General features: G+C 43.3%; 1 protein-coding gene across 2 annotated transcripts in view; it reads left to right on the top strand.

The window, feature by feature from the left end:
* BORA (BORA aurora kinase A activator) overlaps nucleotides 1–18,855 on the top strand; it is a 335,860-nt gene that overhangs the window by 177,921 nt on the left and 139,084 nt on the right. For both annotated transcript variants that reach the window (XM_069205289.1, XM_069205288.1), the window contains exon 7: nucleotides 2,245–2,301. In XM_069205289.1, coding sequence (XP_069061390.1) covers nucleotides 2,245–2,301 — 57 coding nt within the window. The remainder of the gene's footprint in view (nucleotides 1–2,244; nucleotides 2,302–18,855) is intronic.

The following is an 18,855-nucleotide window of genomic DNA, read 5'->3' as shown; positions in this document are numbered from 1 at the left end:
CCGCATGGAGTTCTACCACAGTACATCCCAAGGCTCTCATTGGGTAAAGCACAAGAGATCTACTTCTTTACTCGAGAAATTAAGGGCAATTCCCTTTTTGTTCAACTGGTTAGCAAAGTGTCTGTACACATTTTTGCCAATGTGTCTAATTCCATCAGTCATCAAACTTAACCTGCTCCAGAACCAAGAAGATTCTCTTGGCTTCATAAAGACTCTTGCTTTAGTGGTTCAGTGTCCCAGTTCACATAACAGAATGTCCACAAAGGAGGCTACTGCATAGACTAGAGCTTACTCACAAGTTCAGAGGCCAAACACTGCTTTTTAACTTTCAGTCCCTGAGCTTGTTACCCTTTCTTCTGAACTCTTAAGAGTACATGCATTTAAATGTCAGTCTGAAGGAAGCCAAATTCTGATCTATAAGTGTTTAATTTTCCTGAAGATGCAGAGATTCTACATTATTAGGTACAAGAGAAGTACCTGGATCCTACTGGTGATCAAGAAGCAGTGGTACTACCATATCTTTTTTTACTTGGCTAAGTAGGGTTTGCAGTTCTTTTCCATAAAGGTTCATCTTGCAGCTATTACTGCCTACAGGAACAAACATTATGGAGAGGATTTAAGTCTTAGTCCCTTTTTAAAAGACCAGACATTCCTTGGTAACTATGTAGTCCTTTAAAAACTCAAAGGTCCTACTTTCAGTACATTCACAAGCTTCTTACAAAATATTTTGTGGAAGACTGCTTTCTTGAGCACATTCATATAGGGTTAGTGAGACTCAAGCCACATGCCCCTATGAATTGTATTCCATAAGAATAAGGTGATCACAAGGACTCATTCAGATATCTTTTCGACTGTCGCATGGGAATTTTATGTGAATTTGTCCTTTATTCACCTCACTTTTTGCACATTCCTTCCTCTCCGATAGAAAGACCTTAACCTGCATTAGGAGAGTATTGATTTTTTACCCCATAGAAAAACAAGACTTACTTAATGGGAGGCATTTCGCTATAAACTTTGGGCTTGTACATGTAGGTTCATCCACTTCTAAACAATATATTTCTAAATGCACTATCTCCTGTGTCTTACTGTTATTGGAAAGCCAAAAAATCCTCATGTGGTCAACCCAAGGCTCATTGGGCATGAGGAAAAATGGCAACTACTGTTTTATTAGGTAACTTTACTGTAGCAGAGATCTGCAAAGCATCTATTAAGAGCTCGGTCCACATCTGCATGATGCACTACTGTTGTGGGCCAGACGTTTGAGATGATACTCGAGTGATTTAGTCCTCTTTCTTTTTTTTTTTTTTTTGGGATACAGGATGATGGCCTTTTTCTAACACTGCCTTTCAAAGGGATGGTTTGCCACTCTGTTCATGACCTATGATTATCATTGCCCATACCCTGGAGGTGAAGGAAAGTTACTCACCTCTTGTACGTTTTATGAATGGCTGGGAAATCTATTTGTAAATTTGCTTATTTTAGCTCCACTTTGTAGGGGCAGGAATCCTCCCATGGCTATAGTAATCTTTGCCACCCTTCTTTTTTTTTTTTAAAGTGATGTTGAGATATATATATGTATATATATATATATATATATATATATATATATATATATATAAATATCAATCATTTTGTGACACATAAGAGTAGAGCCTAAAATGCATTTGTTAAGGGGTGAACCCAAAGTATACTCTCACCCATAGTAGAGTGTGATCACTAGCTTTGCATACCAGGCTATCACATGGCATGATGGTTTGTGGCATCTCATTGTTATCTCAGGCTTTTCTGTAACTGTAGTCCTGAAGGAGTTAGGACACAGCAGTTTCTTTCAACAAAATTTGTAAAATCCAGAGTAGCTGGTGACGACGCTCCATTCACCCCTTGCCTCCAACAGTGAGGTTTGTTACTTGTGTGATTGGTGTATTTATATAAATCGGAAGACAATCTGCAGGTTGAAAGTAGTTTTAAGCATTACTCACCCTTGACAACCATTGGTGAACTTCTCTTTTATGATATTGCTGTTGATGTACGTAGTTGTTTATCACAGGCTAAACTGTCACCAGCTGTTTTATATTATGACTAGTTGGGGTGTAATGTTTTAATGGGCTGATGTGGTGCAAGGAGAAAAGATTGTGTTAATGGCACGCTAGACAAACTGGAAAACTATTTCTGGGTACCTTTGTTTATTATGTTTGTTAACTTCATTTACAGCTTTTTATAGTGATGATTATTTGTCTTCCTTAGTTGGCTGTCAGACCCTTTTGTCGCTGCCAGTGGATTTTAATTTAGAAGCTATGTTGGGTAAGTTATTTTATAATTACTTAAAAACGTGTTCTCTCATTTGAAAACTTGCCCCAATCTATCCACATGTCCTTTCTAATGTTACTTTTAATAAACTTGAATTGGTGTTGTATGTAGCTAAACAAAAGTGTTAGAGCCAAGATGGTGCTAACTAAAATCTAGCCTTTGGACAGACCGCTGATACGCCGCCTTTCTCATTGAGGACAGTAGCAGAGACTCATTCTGCATGAAAATGCATACACTGCCCTGCCACCTGCAGTCGTTTATGAAGGTAATTTAAAGACACCTTCTGGGCTATTCACAAAAGTTAACTTACTTTTGTGAGTAATTTACACATGTAAGTTTTCCCTTAGACTTTTGAGTAATTCTACTATTTTTGGCTGTTCACAAAATCCAAGTGTAAAGTTACTCAAAAGTGTAGACTTGCACTTCTGCACCCCTGTAAACGGTAATGGAGCCAAATTTACCATTGTACGTTTCTAATGCCAAAAAGAAACAGTAGTAAGTCCTCAACTAAGCATTGTCAACCACTGATACTGCAGCAACCTCTGATAGACAATAACGGGGGCAGGGACATAAAGTAAACTCCCTTAGGAAATGTTGAGTTACACTAAATTGTTTTAAATTGTTAAAATACAATTTAATGGTAAAAATATAAAAATAAAACCTTTTTATTTATTATAAAATATTATACCAATCTTTTTTTAATTACAAAATGTATGTACATTACAGTGTAATAAAATGTAATTACATTTCTTTTAATACTACACATCGCTTGTAATTCATGTATAATACATAAAATTGTTTTTACTGTATTGGAATGTATTTTTAATTTAAACTTCAGAGAACTATTTTTCATTTAATGTATTAAAATTAAAGAATTAATCCACAATATAGTTAATAGTACTGTTCAATTTTTTCTTTAGTTCTGCGTTTAAAAATATAAAAATTATTTCCCAGTAATATTTAATATAAAATTATTTTACTAGGTTTTTCCAAATGTAATAAACTTTCCACTTACTTTACCATTGGAAGGACACCACCTCGACTGAGAAGTTGCCCTATAGTAAAGAACAGGGAAAGCTGAAAATGCTTATTTAACTATAAAAAAAAAAAATTGTAAACATATATTTTGTTAAATATTAATGTAAATTACTTTTATATGTTTAAATATAGAACATAATTAGAAAATGCTACAGCCCTAACTTAATTTTGAATTTAAACTTTATTTTCGCAATACATACCCAATAATCGCAGTGGATGTCTGCCACATTTGCTCTAGCACGGTACCTCCAATAATATTCAGCACAAAATCAGCATATATTCCCAGCACAGAGTGGCTCAGTTGTCACCAGTTAGTCTCTAAGCCACCGTCGAGAGGAGAGATGTTGTGAATGGTAACAATATATTTTGAGGGGGTGATGCCTCTGGTAGTTCCTCTCAATAGAAGTCTTACCAGTCTCTGTAGTACGCCACATCAGCCAATCATTGATCAAATTTAGGAGCCACTTTTTCCTTCCAGTGTAATGACCCTCTCCTCTTTACCAATAAGAGAATTATCACCACCAGTTTGCAATTATTTGGTTTTAGGCACTTGATAAGAACTAAAAGACAGATGTGTGGTGTGCAGTCCATCCGCTCCATTACCATAGCTGATAAGGCTTGGGTCACCCACACCCAAAAACAATGAATGTGTATTCCAGCACTGAACAAAATAACCTCTGAAGAAATCATCGCTGTAAAGTTTGCAAAGATCGCAGGGGAAAAGGTCCTCAAATGCCACTGTAATTACATGGCAAAGAGTGGACCTCATTGATGCCGTCCTGAATGAATCAAAGAACTTTAAAGATTGGAGGACTGAACTTTTAAAACCACACCCACCTAAATATCCCCATGTGCTACTCCCGTACACAGCACCAAGGTTACAGAGAACACTTCTAAAAGTGGTGTTGGGTGCCACCCACGACTGGCTGCCTAGCGCTTCGAAAGCCTCAAACTCACTGGAAATATTAGTCGCTCACAACAAAAGGAAGGCCGCTTGTACAACAAGTAGCTATGAAATAATACAGAGTCAACAGAACTCATCCCACAGGTGGAACCGTGAGACTTGTCTCTAGCTATCATTAAGCAGCACAAGATCAGCCTTGGAAGTATATGGGTGAGTCCAAGCTCACCATTACATAGTAGAATGTGGCAGGTTTGAAGACTGCTCAAGAGAAAATCATCAGTGACCTTCTTGCATAGATTCGACATTATCTGTTTGCAGGAAATGTGGGCATCTAGTCCAGCAGTTTTCAAGACTTTTATGAACTACTTAAACCTGCAAAAAGATCTATCCTATTTGGCTAACAGTGGGGAGGCCAATCAAATTTAATCAAACAAAATGGCAGGATTAAAGTTGTGCCTCGCGTGCAAAACCACCAGGCCCTTCAAGTGGCAACAGTATTAGGGCTAACCATTAGTCATAGAAAGATTTCTTTGCTTCTGATCAACTGTTATTTTCACTCGCAAAAATACACGTCATATGGAACAGAGGATCTTTCTATATATAGGAAATGATCCTCTTAGAACATACCTCACACAAAGACCTCTTGAGAGAGGATTTCAACATGAAGGACCTGGTAACTAATGGAGTAGCTGCCCAAAATTCCAAGGCACAGGATAGAATGAACAACCTTCTGAGCACCTAAAGCTGTGCTCAGCAGAACAAGTATTCAAGGCCACTGCAGTAGAATTGCGTCTTCCCTGGACATTCAGGGTTACTGCTACAATAGATTATATGTTTGTCAGAAACCATAGCAAATCACCTTATGAACTTCAATATACACAACAGGAGAGAAAGCAATCACAATCTCCTGACGCTGACCGTCAATATGGGACGCAGAAGGAAAACTCCAGACAATGGGATCTTCGCTCACAGAAGTATCAGAGCTAACCAGGAGGCTGAAATGGAGGACTGCAGACACCAGTCCAGTGACTAAATGGCTCCTTAAGGTCACAACAGACCCCCAAAAGTGCGCCAAACAAACTGCCCTCCGGGCGAAGCAATCTCCAATCTGATCTCATGGACACTCAGCAAGCGTATGGGGAGTGCACAGCCCCCTCAAAGACAGCTGCGAGGGACCAAATACACGGCTGCATAACACCAACATTGTAAATTCACGAAATGTGCTAAGAAGGGCTTGGCAAGACCACAAATCCCATTGTACAGTATAAACTTCAAGGGATCTTAGTGAAATACGCAAAGCTCATAGGAAGGTAGTTCGGAATTTGAAGAAAGCTAAGGAAGACAATGAATGATTAAAGATCCACGAAATGCTCCAGGAAAGAGGTCTAACCTATTTTTGGAATTATATAAACAAATTAAAATCACCATACCGGACCAGAGAACACGCAGTCCCGGAAGGAGACTGGGTAACATGTAGCATGGCTATACTCAAGTCACCTGGCGCCCCGGCTAACTTGGGAAATGTGGAAAAAGCCATTTTGCCAACTGAGAACCAGTCAGACCTTACAATCCAGCTCTGAGTTTGTAAACTCATCAAGGAAATTAAAAACAACGGGGCTCCAGAACCAAACGGGATCCCTACTGGAATCTTCAAATGCGCAACAGAGGACTGGGCGAAGTTGCTAACTCCTGTTTACAATCAAGCTTTTCTTATCATCCATATTACTGAGACTTGGATGGGCTCAATCCTGTGCCCAATCTTTAAAAAAGGAGACCCAACTGAGCCATCTGACCACCAATTTGATAGCCCTGTTGGACTTGAAGATGAAAGCCTACACACGTCTACTACTGAAGGAGCTAGAAGACTGGGTACATGACAATAATACTCCCATTCTTTCAAACAGGCGTTCGCGCAGCGGCATCAACCATCAACAGTATTACATCTCTTGCCTTTCTGAGTCAGCAAGCAGGCCAAAAGAATCAACCTTCTCTCTTTTGCTGTTTTATTGACTATAATGCAGCTTTCAATAAAGTTGATCGATCAACGTTATGGAGGAAACTAAGGCCCCCATTCTGAGTTTGACGGGCGGGAAAGGCCCCCCCCCCCAAACTCATTCCTCCATCAGGCCGCCTGTGCGACCTGAACACCACTGGCCCTATAAAGAGTTCACCACCGGGCCGACAGGAGGAAACCGCGTTTCTGCCTGCCGGCCTTGCGGTGAACAGGGCCTTAACATTGACACCGGCTCCTAATGGAGCCAGCGCCAATGCGACGGGTGCACCAGCACTCGTCGCTCTTTACACTGCCTGCAATTCGGGCAGTGGAAAGCGCGATGGAGCTGTCCATGTGGAGTCTTGCACTGCCCATGCCATCTGCATGGGCAGTGCAGGGGTCCCAGTGGGGCCCCGGCATCCCCTTTCCACCAGCCTTTGCGTGCAAAGGCTGGCGGAATGGGGACTCAAAATCCTCAGGGCAGCAGTGCCGGCAGTCTGACTGTGGTGCTTTCGACACGATCGTAATGTTGCGGTCGGACCGCCACTTTGGCGGCGGTCCGACTGTGACCCCATAATGGGGACCTAAGTATGTGGGGTATCTCCTCCATCCTCCTTCAGGCAATAGTCTCTCTCAACTCACAAAAATAGGTCCGCGTTAAAACCAGGCCTCACACTGTCACCCCCAGAATCCCTACCCACAGCGGTTTGAAACAGAGCTGCGTAATTGCCCCACTGCTCTTTAATCTATATGTGGCAGATGTGGGAAGAGCCTTAGCAAACAGTAGCCTGATGCCCCCAAGACTTAGCCACAGGACCTTGCATATATTGCAATATGCCATTGACACTGTCATAATGGACCATACTAAAACGAGTCTGCAGCGTGCACTAAACAGTCTCCACTCCTACAATGAACTGAATTTCCTCAAGATCAGCCAAGAAATGTCCAACGTCATTATTTGGCTGTTACAAGAAAAACGAAGTACTTACAAGGAACACAGGGACAAACCTCATCAAAACCACACAGAAATACAACTACTTAGGGGTCTGATTCACTGAAGCATCCAAGCTAAAAAAGAAAGCAGCCGCAACAATGTATGGGCTCGCTACCCTGAACAAAAAACTAAAAAGTGCCCCTGCTGCTCCAGTCCTGAAGGTTTAAAGGCCTGACTCTTACTGGGCACCAGACATTCCCCGAGGACTGTGCTAGCACTCTGGACCACCTGCAGACACTAGGTTACAAGAAGGTGTTCAAACTACCCAGACATCTGCGAAGATCTAGGACTCGGCAAGTGCAGAAGGTAATTCAGTCCCTTCAAATAGGTGCAGTAGCCTTAGTGCTTGACTCAGTTGATCTTCCTTCATGGAACAGGGCAATCAACAGACAGGTGCGCCGTGTATCTTTCCAGCAATATTCAGCTTCTCTGTGAGCGTCACAAATCTTATGCCCATTGAGCTCATCTTATCTGGAGGATAGATCTCAGCCCTATCTCTTGGAGGCTATCAATCCTCGTACATGTAAAGACATCACGTATCTGCTAGCTGTACCTATGGCAGACTTCAATCCGGCCTGGGTTCAGCCGAGAAAGAGTGGAGTTTGCAGGCTATGTGACATCAGTAAGGAATCTTGGCCCAATCTACTGTGCTGCTGCCCCGCCCTTGAAGCTGTCAGGAGGTCACTTCTGAAACCGGGTTTCTTGCTCAAGGGGGTCCGCACCTGCAAGAAGGCCTCTGCAACATGTTTTGGACTAACGCATGTAAGATCTTTGGCAAGATGTGCCAAATACATTAAAGAACTTTGAGCTCTCCTTTGCCCATGACTTACATGAATTAAGTACACCCAAAAGCTCATCACAGACTATATGATCTCTATAAAGCCTCCTTTTTAATGCATAGCTCGGTTCAGAAATCTGGTGGTCAACCGCTTAATTACTTCAGCATTAATGGGTGACATTGCGCTTGTCTGTAAGGCCCCCAATACCTGTAGTCTGCCTGGAAATTGTAGATAGTGTGCTTTTAAAGCCTCCCGGGATGGTGATAAATGAACACTTACGGGGTGCGCTGTGGTGGTGTAGGTAGAGTACGTTGAGTGAAATTAACTTCCTGTCTAAGTACACATTCCCATTATCACTAGCCTCACCTCTGACAATTTAGAGAGCGCTCTGGGTTCTTGAGTGACCTAAATGGTTGGATGGTGAAATAAAGGTAGTGGCGGTGCATGCAGCAGTGAATTACCTGCCCTTACGCTCAGCTCATGCCAGGCCTTTGTGCAACTATGGATTGTGTTGATTTTCAGTCTTGGGACATCCACCCGTATAGGTGGTAAGATGGGCTTAGGATGGATAGGATGTGCATCTTCCCTTTCTATAGCTAGGTGTGGTAGATATGTAAGGGGAACGTACCAATATAGTGCCAATTGCGTCTGTTAACATAGATAGTAAAGGTACATATCTGGAGTGCAAAACCTACCTGCACGTAGGGCTTGGTAAGCGTTTCCCAGGTACATCTGGGTTGCTTTCCCACCCAAGTTTGCATTATCAGACAAGAACGAAGAGTGCAAAAAAACACTTTTGTGAGAATGACAGGAATGTTGATAAACAAATATAAAAACCGGGGCAGAACGACCATTTTCGTAATCGCCACTCTGTCCGCTAAGGACAAAAGGAATCCCAACCATCGAGTCACCTGATCTTCCAGTTTGTACATCGTACGCCATAGTTCTGTGTGACAAAGATTTTGGGATTCCTATGCACCCATACACCAGGTACTAGACTGGGTCCATGTACCACTCAAGAGGGAAGTCGAGAGCGTGGGGGTTTGGTGCACTGGGTTAGAGGGAATATAGTCTATTTGTTCCAATTTATACTCTGGCCTGAGTATCGCTCTTACAAAACAAATTAATGTATAAGGGGAAGGTGCTGTGTATCTTGATTTCCACTGTACAGCACCATGTCATCCGCGTAGAGGGAGAAGGCAAGGGGGTGTATTGCTCTCACTTAAACTAAGAGGACACAATGCCAAAATAATTCAGCACTCAATAATGAATTTATTAAGGCATTTCCCAAGTATCAAATAAAGGTCAAACATATATATGAAAATAAATATATAACTCAAATGTAGCAGAACAAGTGTACATACAAAGATAAATGTATATATCAAGTGGTCACGACTTAAAAAGAAATGTACAATACATCCGCAGAGCATGTATAGACGAGCTAAATAATCAAGATTTAGAATACATCACCCAATGGGGTTGTTGACTTCATCCTCACCAGCGCGACTGGGGAACCCTTGATCAGTCAAGGCAGGAATCAATTAGGATCACAAATCGGATCCTGGGCAGTGCGTCCGCTCAACAGGCGAGTTCTTGTCTTAGCGCCAAATCTCCCCATCTTTTATACCTTAAATCACCTCAAGAAGAATGTTCTAGGAGACACCTCTCCTCTGTTATAAAATTAAATGTTGGCTGTACTTTGTCTGCGTCGAAAACTCCATAGGCCAGGCTTCCAATGTTTGTTCTGAGACAGACTTCTACATTCCTCTGATAAAAACAGTCTCAGCCTTGTGAACTCGTATCTAGTCCGCATCCCACATAATATGTTCTAGCACCGTCCGACTCTTTGCTGGAGAAGAGAAAAACATTTTTTGTAAGGAAAAATACCTGTGCTATCCTGCAGCTGCAGAAGGGCACAAAATGAAGTTATTTAAGCAAAATCTAGTTGATGGTCAAATCATGGTTAAATCTAAATAGCATCACACTCCACCCTTGACCATTGACTCTCATAACATACAGTTTGGAAATTAGCCCTCTTAGGTCAAAGCATTGAGATTAGATAAGGTACGCATTGTACACAGCAACATAGCATTATTATAATACATATCACCATAAATATCCCACCTAAAATAGAACAAAGCTTACCAAAATCAGGAAGCCATCTAAAGAACCGGTCCCACCACCCTTTGTCTACATCTTCTTTCACCCCCTTTACCAATTCATGCAAGGCTCCAGTGTAAGACTGGATAGATCTGGAATAGTCCGACAAGTTAAAACAATGTATTCCTTTAAACTCTGAGCATCCATGATCGTGTTGTAAAAGCAAGTAATTGATTGCAGTGCGCTTCTGAAGAGCAGCTCTTCTAGTCCCTCACATATCTAGTAATAATTATGCTAAAGGAACAGATGTGTGATTGATATTCATAACCATTAAACATGCTAATTTGTTAATAACTAGAGTATTATGAACAGCTAATCCTGGAACTCCTACTATAGAAAGACTGAAGCTTATTTATTCTGATCTAGAAAATAACTGAACTCCAGAGTCAGTCTTCATTTAGTTGAACTGTTTCCCTTGTATTTTTAGCATGTAATCCTCCTCTTATATTTGCAGGGCGATAGGTGTAAGTGACATTACCACAGGAAAATAACCATCTAACAAGTAACTTAATGTGCTTGCTATCATTAGCAGCAGACACTACATTCTTGCAGAACATACTATTATTTACACTTTTACACAATCTGTTGTTTCTTTGTTGACGTAAAGTTTGTTGTTCCCACGAGATCTCTTGGGGAACTGTTGTCGCTTCAAGGTGCTTTTGGGCGCATTTTCCAATCTTTTTGGTGTCAGAAGTTAAATTATAACACACGTCACCTGCGGTGACATTGTAAGTTATCACCTGAGTTAGGTTGTTCCACTTACCGGTGGATTCTTGGCAAAACCGACAATACTCATAGCGAGATAGATGAGTTAGAATGTCACTTTCTTTCACCGCCCCATTGGGGTTGGTGCCTTTAAATATTTGTAGCAAAACACTAGCAAGTGTTGGTATTGCAACTAGGCAGGTGGAAATGATATTGGTGGTGTTTGTCTTATTCATCATGCAAAGATCCGACCTGTTCAGCATAGTCTGTGCCAAGTAGATCCACACATTCTCTGGTTTGTGCAGAAGAGGTGTTGATCGGCGCTGTCGGGCGGTCACTTCAGGGTTGGGGGCCCTCGGTCTCTCCCGACCACACTCGAACCCAGCCAAAAATACTCCACACAGCGCAGTCAGCATAAAGGCACCTTGTAGTATGATCTGTAAAAGAGACAGGTATGATTATTTTCACAAGTAATATTGATCAACTGGTACATGTTTCCCCTTTTCCTGTTCTGCTTTTTTGACAAACAGAATATTGTCTTTTCCTTTTGCTATGATTTCTGCTTGTTCAGGGGGACGATTTAGGGATTCTACCCTCACCTTAGCACCTGGATTTTTATCAGTGGAGCCAAAGCCTCCTTCGCCTCGCACTGTAAGGAGGGCTGGGGGCAGTCCCCTTTTTAACTATTCCTCCATTCACTGGAATGATAACAATTTGAGCAATTCTGTCTCCAGTTTGTATTATCAAATCAGCTTTTCCACAGTTCCATAAGATTACATTAATTTCAGCTTGGTAGTCTGCATCCATCACTCCTCTCCCCCCAAGACTTGAATAGCCTTGAGTGCAAACCCAGATTGAGGTGCAATCAATCCAAAATGCTTTGAGGGAATTTTAACCCTGACTCCTGTCTCAATGAGTACCATATCTCTTAGTTTCAGTCTCTACATGTTCAAAGCATGCAAATCAAGACCTGCAGCCCCTGGTGTTGCTTGGTACAGAGCTAAAGCCCTCCGGTCTTTGTCTCCCAAAATGTGATAGTATTAGTTGCTAAATGAGGTTGTATCTGTAAGGCTGGGATCAGTATCCTCATTAAAGGAGGTTCCGCATTTGTCAAAGGTCTATTCTTCAGTATTTGTAATACTTCATTTAAATGATCTCTCCAATTTTTCAGCGATCCATCTGACAATTTTCCTCAACTGAGACGTCAAAAATCCATTCATTCTCTCAATCCTGTAGCTTGTGGGTAATATGGGGCATGATAAATCCACTCCATATTATGCTGCGAACTGTAATCCTGTACCAACTTACTTTTAAAATGGGATCCGTTAACACTTTGGATCTGGAGTGGAACTCCATAGTACATCATCAACAAATCTAGGGTCTTGATGGTATTGAACTGAGTAGCTGTAGGAAGATCGCTGTGCATATGCTATATCCAAATGAGATATAGGATGCATAGAGTCTAGGGGTTCCCCAAGAGGCTTGACAGAGGCAATAATAGATAATACTAATTCTCGATTTGTGGTAGTGTGGTCGAGCATTTAGGCTTATCAGCGGGTAGTGTTAAGCATTTGTTGTACACACACAAGCAATAAGTGAAAACACACACTCAATGACTTAACTCCAGGCCAATAGGTTTTTATATTGAAAAATATTATTTTGTTAATTTCTAGAACTACAAGATTTATTTAGCAGGTAAGTACATTAAGTGAAAGGTACTTTACACAGTAATACTTAGAACTTTGAATGGATTCAGTAGTGTACACCGTTTTCTTTAAAATGGCAAAAAGCTATTTTAAAAGTGGACACTGCAATTTACATCATTTCCTGGGGGAGGTAAGTAAAGTACAGTTTTTGAGGTAAGTAACAAACTTAGGGGTTCAATCTCCGGGGCATTGGTAGCCCACCATTGGGGGTTCAAGATAACCCCAAACAACGAGCAACACAGGGCCGGTTAGGTGCAGAGGTCAAACAGGAGCCAAAATTATGTGGACCACTATGGAGACGGGGGTACTCTGGTTCCTGTCTGCTTGCAGGTAAGTACACTCATTGTTGGAGGGCAGACCAGGGGGGTTTGAAGGAGTACTGGAGGGGCCCCAAGTAGGCACAAAACCACACCCTCCGAGGCACTGGGGCGGCCGGGTGCAGTGTGCAAACAGGGTGTTGGGTTCTCAATAGAACTTTATGGGGGTCACTTAGGCCCTGCCGGCAGGGCACAGGGGGGCCTCTCGGGCAATTCACCGACTGGGCAAGGGTGTGGGCCGCCTGCTGGTTGTTGCTGCACTGGTGGTCGGTTTCTCTCAGGCCTGGGGGCTGCAGGGGTAGTGCTTCTCCAGGTGAGGGATATCTTTGTCCCGGGCAGTTGCGGTCAGGGGGGTCCTTGTGATTCCTTCTGCAGGCCTCGTCGTGGGGTGTAGTGAGCTCAGCCCAGGGTGGACACGTCATCGGAGTCGCCTGGGGATCCTCTCTGGCTAGTTGGTTTCTCTGGACAGAGGCTGGGGGCGTCCGGTGCAGAGTAGTTGGACTTACACTTCAGGAGTGAGGTTAGAGTCCCATTAAAGATAGTTTCTTTGTCTTCTTTTTGGACAGGTCTGCTGTCCACGGGAGTTTCTTGGTCCTCTGAGATACAGGCGGTCCCCTGGTGGCTTGTCAGGGGTTGCTGGTCCTGCAGAACGCGTTGGTTCTTTTCTTGCAGCTTTTCGAAAGCAGGAGACTGGGCGATAGGGCTGGGGCCGAGTCAGTTGGTGTCTCCTTCTATTCTCTGCGAGGTTTTCAGCTCCGCAGTCCTTCTGTCTTGACGTCGTCAGGGATCTGAAGTGCTGGGTTCAGGGTCACCCCTAAATACTAAATTTAGGGGTGTGTTAGAGTCAGAGGGCAGTAGCCAATGACCAGTGTCCCTGAGAGTGGCTACACCCTCCTTGTGCCCAGTCCCTCTGGGGAGGAGGGGGCACATCCCTATTGATCCTAATCCTCCGAAGCAAGATGGAGGATTTCTCACGTAGGGTGATCACTTCAGCTCTGGACACCTTAGGGAGGGTCCTGGCTGAGGGGGTGACTCCTCCTTGTTTTTCTCATTATCCCTCCAGACATGCCACCAAAAGTGGGGGCTAGTCCGGGGGGGCGGGCATCTCCACTTGCTGGAGTGCCCTGGGGCACTGTAACACCAGGCTTGAGCCTTTGAGGCTCACCGCCAGATGTTACAGTTCCTGCAGGGGGAGGTGTGAAGCACCTCCACCCAGTGCAGGCTTTGTTTCTGACCACAGAGTGCACAAAGGCACTCACCCCATCTGGTCAGAAACTCGTTTGGAAGTGACAGGCTGGCACAGACCTGTCAGCCTTGCACTAGCAGTTGGGCTAACATACAGGGGGCATCTCTAAGATGCCCTCTGTGTGCATTTTTTAATAAATCCCACACTGGCATCAGTGTTGGTTTATTGTGCTGAGATGTTTGATACCAAACATCCCATTATTCAGTGTAGCCATTATGGTGCTGTGGAGTTCGTAATGACAAACTCCCAGGCCATATACCAGTATGGCTACACTGCGCTTACCACGTCTAAGAATGGACTTAGACACTGTAGGGGCATAGTGCTCATGCAGCTATGCCCTCGCCTGTGGTATAGTGCACCCTGCCTTAGGGCTGTAAGGCCTGCTAGAGGGGTGACTTACCTATGTCAAAGGCAGTGGTTTGTGGGCATGGCACTCTGAGGGGAGTGCCATGTCGACTTTGTCTTTTCTCCCCACTAGCACACACAAGCTGCAAAGCAGTGTGCATGTACTGAGTGAGGGGTCCCTGAGGGCGGCATAATCCATGCTGCAGCTCGTAGGGACCTTCCCTGCCCACAGGGCCCTTGGTACCAGTGGTACCTTTTACAAGGGACTTAACTGTGTGCCAGGGCTGTGCCAATTGTGGAAACAAAGGTACAGTTTTAGGGAAAGAACACTGGTGCTGGGGCCTGGTTAGCAGTGTCTCAGCACACTTCCAATCAAAGCTGCATTCTCCTACAGTAGCACATTTACATGGAAATGCTATCAAATAGCCAGAATAAGTTTCTTCCACAGTACGGGCGTGCTGGCAGCCTCGTCTAATGGGCATTGGCCTGATGTAATCAGTCTGCCATATCGGCCCACCACCTTTCCTCTCCCCAACTGACCTCTGGCAGTCTGCAGGACAGACCTCTGCTGTGTGTGTTGACAAATAGGACATTGGATAATCACAGTTTTTATCAAGTCTAGGGGAAAGTGCATCTCTCTAATCTCTGCCCACCTGTTAGTGGCCTTCTCTCCCAGGTGTCCACATTTTTGGTGAGCCCACTTAGCTATCCCCACCAACTCAGAATCATGTGTGGCCATTTCTGCTTCAAAGATTTTGGCTTTTTCATCTGCAAGAGAATTAAACAATCGTTCTAGTGAGTCAGTGGGACAGTGGGTGTCTACATGATATACAGTGACGGTACTTTGCTGTAACATTTCCCAGATTTCCTGCCACAATTCTTTGCACCACACCTCATTCAAATGTATTTGCCAGTTATGTGCATAGGGAGTCAGGTAGCTAGCTAGCCCATTGGCAGTAGACCAAGAACCGGTATAAATGTGACATTTCCCAGGTAATTCTTTTTTTTAAGGCTTGATACACAGCATACAATTCTGCATATTGACTACTATTCCCTTCTCCAGTAGTAGAAAGCAACTTTTCAGTTATTGGATTGTATGACACTGCCTTCCAATTTCTCTTGGCCCCTACATACTTTGCTGAACCATACATGCTTCCTGTACTCGGGGGACAAGGACTCAAATGGCTCACCCAACTTAACTGGTGACTCTCTTACCTCTGGCACCTCCTGCAACACCTCCTCCTCTTCCACAGGGGCTGTGCCACCTGCTCATGCAGGGCTGCTGGTCCCACTTGGGCCCTGTTTTGTATATACGATTTCCACTTAATGACACTTGCTTCCTGTGCATGCTCCATTTGGTAAGTTTTGGGTGAACTCATCACCCACTGCATTATCGGAATCTCAGGCCTCAGAATTACATTGTGCCCTAATTTCATCTGTTCAGTATCCACTAGAGCCCAAAAACACACCAGTAACTGCATTTCAAATGGAGTGTATCGTTCTCCAGCATCTGGTAACTTTTTCGTTCGGAAACCTAGGGCACTCTTTCTTCTCTGTTTATGCCACATACTCCAGTTTTAAGGATTGCCCCTAAACTTTCACATATAACTCAATGTCTCCCTCCCGTTTTGGGCACAAGTCTAAAGCATGCCTCCTTAGCCAGTTAACTCGCACTGTTGCTGCTCCCCTCATTCAAACTCATGTTTCTTCTGAGTCACTTTGTACACAAAAGAAAATTAGCAAATTCTAGTATTTTTTTGTCTCACCTGCAGCAACACCTCTCTATGTCCCCAATTTTATTGAATTCTTTGGAACTTCACAATTTGGTGGGGGTCCTTGCACCTTTTTGGGATTTATCTTCCACACCTTGCTTTGCAAATGTTCCACAATCCTATCCAACTGATTCTGCACCTGTTCTTGAGTTTCTCCCTGCACCATCATGTCATTGATATAATGAGAAATCTGCACCCCTGCAGTGAATGAGAGGTAATTCATACAGGTTTTGTGCCACCAGCCGGTGACAGATAGTAGGGCTACGTACATAGCCCATGTGGATTTTTAAAAATGTTAATTGCCTCCCGACCACGAAAATGAAAATTGCTCTTTATAGTCAGGGGCCAATGATATAGTGAAATAAGCACTGGCAATATCAGTTGTCGCATACTAAGTCCCTTTATGTCTCCGTATCTTTTCAATCAAAGTGATGATGTCTGGGACGGCGGCAGTCAAATGGGGTGTATGTTTATCCAGTTCAGAGTAATCAACTATCAATATCCAGCTCCCGCCAGGTTTGCGCACGGGCCATACAGGATTATTCCATGCAGTGGTGACCGGGGCCACCACCCCTGCTTCTACCAATCCCGTATGGTCTTACTTATCTCCTGATGCTCTCCCGGGATCTGATACTGCTTCAAATGAACCACCACAGTGGCTGGGGGTATTTTCAAATGACGTACCCTCACTGCTGCTGTTCAGATGTATCTTTTCGATCCGAATTGTTAGCACCCATCTTCCAAATATAGAGTCATCCTCTTGAGAATATCAATCCCAAGAATATATTTAAAGAGGGGGACTGTCAAGACAGTGTATTCCCGTTTTGGCATTCTCCCTATTTTCATGTGAACAATGGTTTGCACAGTGGGAGTTTCTTTTCCACCTAACCCTGTAATGGTGTAATGCTGTCCTTTTAAACTTTTTAGGATTTCCAAATATTAAAGAGGCCTCCGCTCCGGTGTCCACGAGGTCCAGACCTTATGGACATTCCTGTTTTTCCAATAAATTTCGAAGTCAACATGGGGTCTGTTGTTCTTGCGACCCCATCTCTGTGCCGGAGCTTGGCCTTTTTCCTAATCTGATTCTAACTTGTTGACTTGCATGCAGGTCAAATCTGGATACATATGTTCTTATACCTGTGGGTAACTTTTCTCCCACCCACCATTGAACTTGATCAACCAATCATTGTTCCGTTCTTGTTCTTCCTCTTCCTTTATCTCTGCAGGTCTGCCTTTCTCTCCCTCTGTCTTCCTCCTTAATTTATGACTTGCCCTGAGTCATCCGCTTATTATCCTGCTTATTCACCTACCTGCTCCCCTCCTTTCTGTCCAGCCCTCACTTTCAGTATATTTCCACAGGTACTTGGTATCTCTTCCATCTATCTGTTCTCTCTTCACACCATCCTTTAACAATGCCATAAGCATATCTCTCCTAGATACCCTGTCATTATCTTCACGGCCCTGAGACCGATGGGCTCTTTCAAGGTTTATCCATTCTCCTATCTCACAAACTGCCTCCAGAACATCTTTCAAAAGGTTACCTGTCTGATGGATTAATATGGTTATTATCACATGTTTGTTGGGGAAGCCAAACAAATTACTTTGTTTCACACTAAAATTGGCAGCAGTCCATCCAACAAACTGTGAGCATCACCCAGAAAAATGGCAGTTTTCAGAACCTCTTCATTGATTCTCTGCATTACAACTCAATGTATACCAGGGCTTATCGTTTTGTGGCCTGTCTGACTCAGTGGGATACCAATGGTTGCACCCTGTAACCTCTAACTGCAACAAGGTATTTTGTTTTTTGCCCTGATAACCCTTAAAATGCTGCTGTGCAGTAGGGTCAGTACTGAATATACAGAACTTTGGCGCATCTTCTACATCTAACATCACTCCTGAGGCTCCTGTTTCAAACTATCGCACCATACAGGAGAGCAATGCTTCCCTAGGTCTCTGCCTAAATCTGTCTATGATATCATTAATCTCTTGCTGAGTGTAATCCTCCAAGGAGTCCATCCCGACCCCTCCTTGCAATTTGTGTCTGTATATGGGCTGTGCACAGACCACTTTCTGCTCTTCTGACTCACTCTGACCATTTTTTGATAGCACTGTTCCCCAGAGTCTGAAAACACAGAGGAATCCCAAATATTACCATCCCATTCCTCCGAATTCTAGTCTAACCCTGCTTTGGCAGTGGCTAAATGAACCTTCCTTTTATTAACCCTTCCCTGTCTCTTCTTGTATTTATACTGCTCCACTCGCACTGCAGCCGCTCAACCACAGTCTGGTACGTTTTGAGTTTATCTCGCAATAATTCTGACATAACATTGTGGAATAATTTTTGGCTTCCACTAACTGTTTTTCCATCTGTTTACATTCCTGTTCTAACTGAACTCATTTCTAATGCATTTTACAATAAGCACATAAGAGGATCCAGCCTCTACGACCTAAAGTACTTAATTCTCTTCTTTTCTCAATTGCCACTTTTTGCAAACAAGTTAATACATTTGCTGGCTCTGAATCTGCCATACACGCATTCTAGTTTTCACTCAAGCCAGCGCAGTGAGATCACTCATGAACAAGCAC

This window comes from Pleurodeles waltl, chromosome 8, assembly GCF_031143425.1.
Source record: "Pleurodeles waltl isolate 20211129_DDA chromosome 8, aPleWal1.hap1.20221129, whole genome shotgun sequence".
Taxonomy (NCBI): Eukaryota; Metazoa; Chordata; class Amphibia; order Caudata; family Salamandridae; genus Pleurodeles; species Pleurodeles waltl.
The sequence above is the reverse complement of the archived record's forward strand: the minus strand, read 5'-3'. Positions and strand labels throughout refer to the sequence as shown.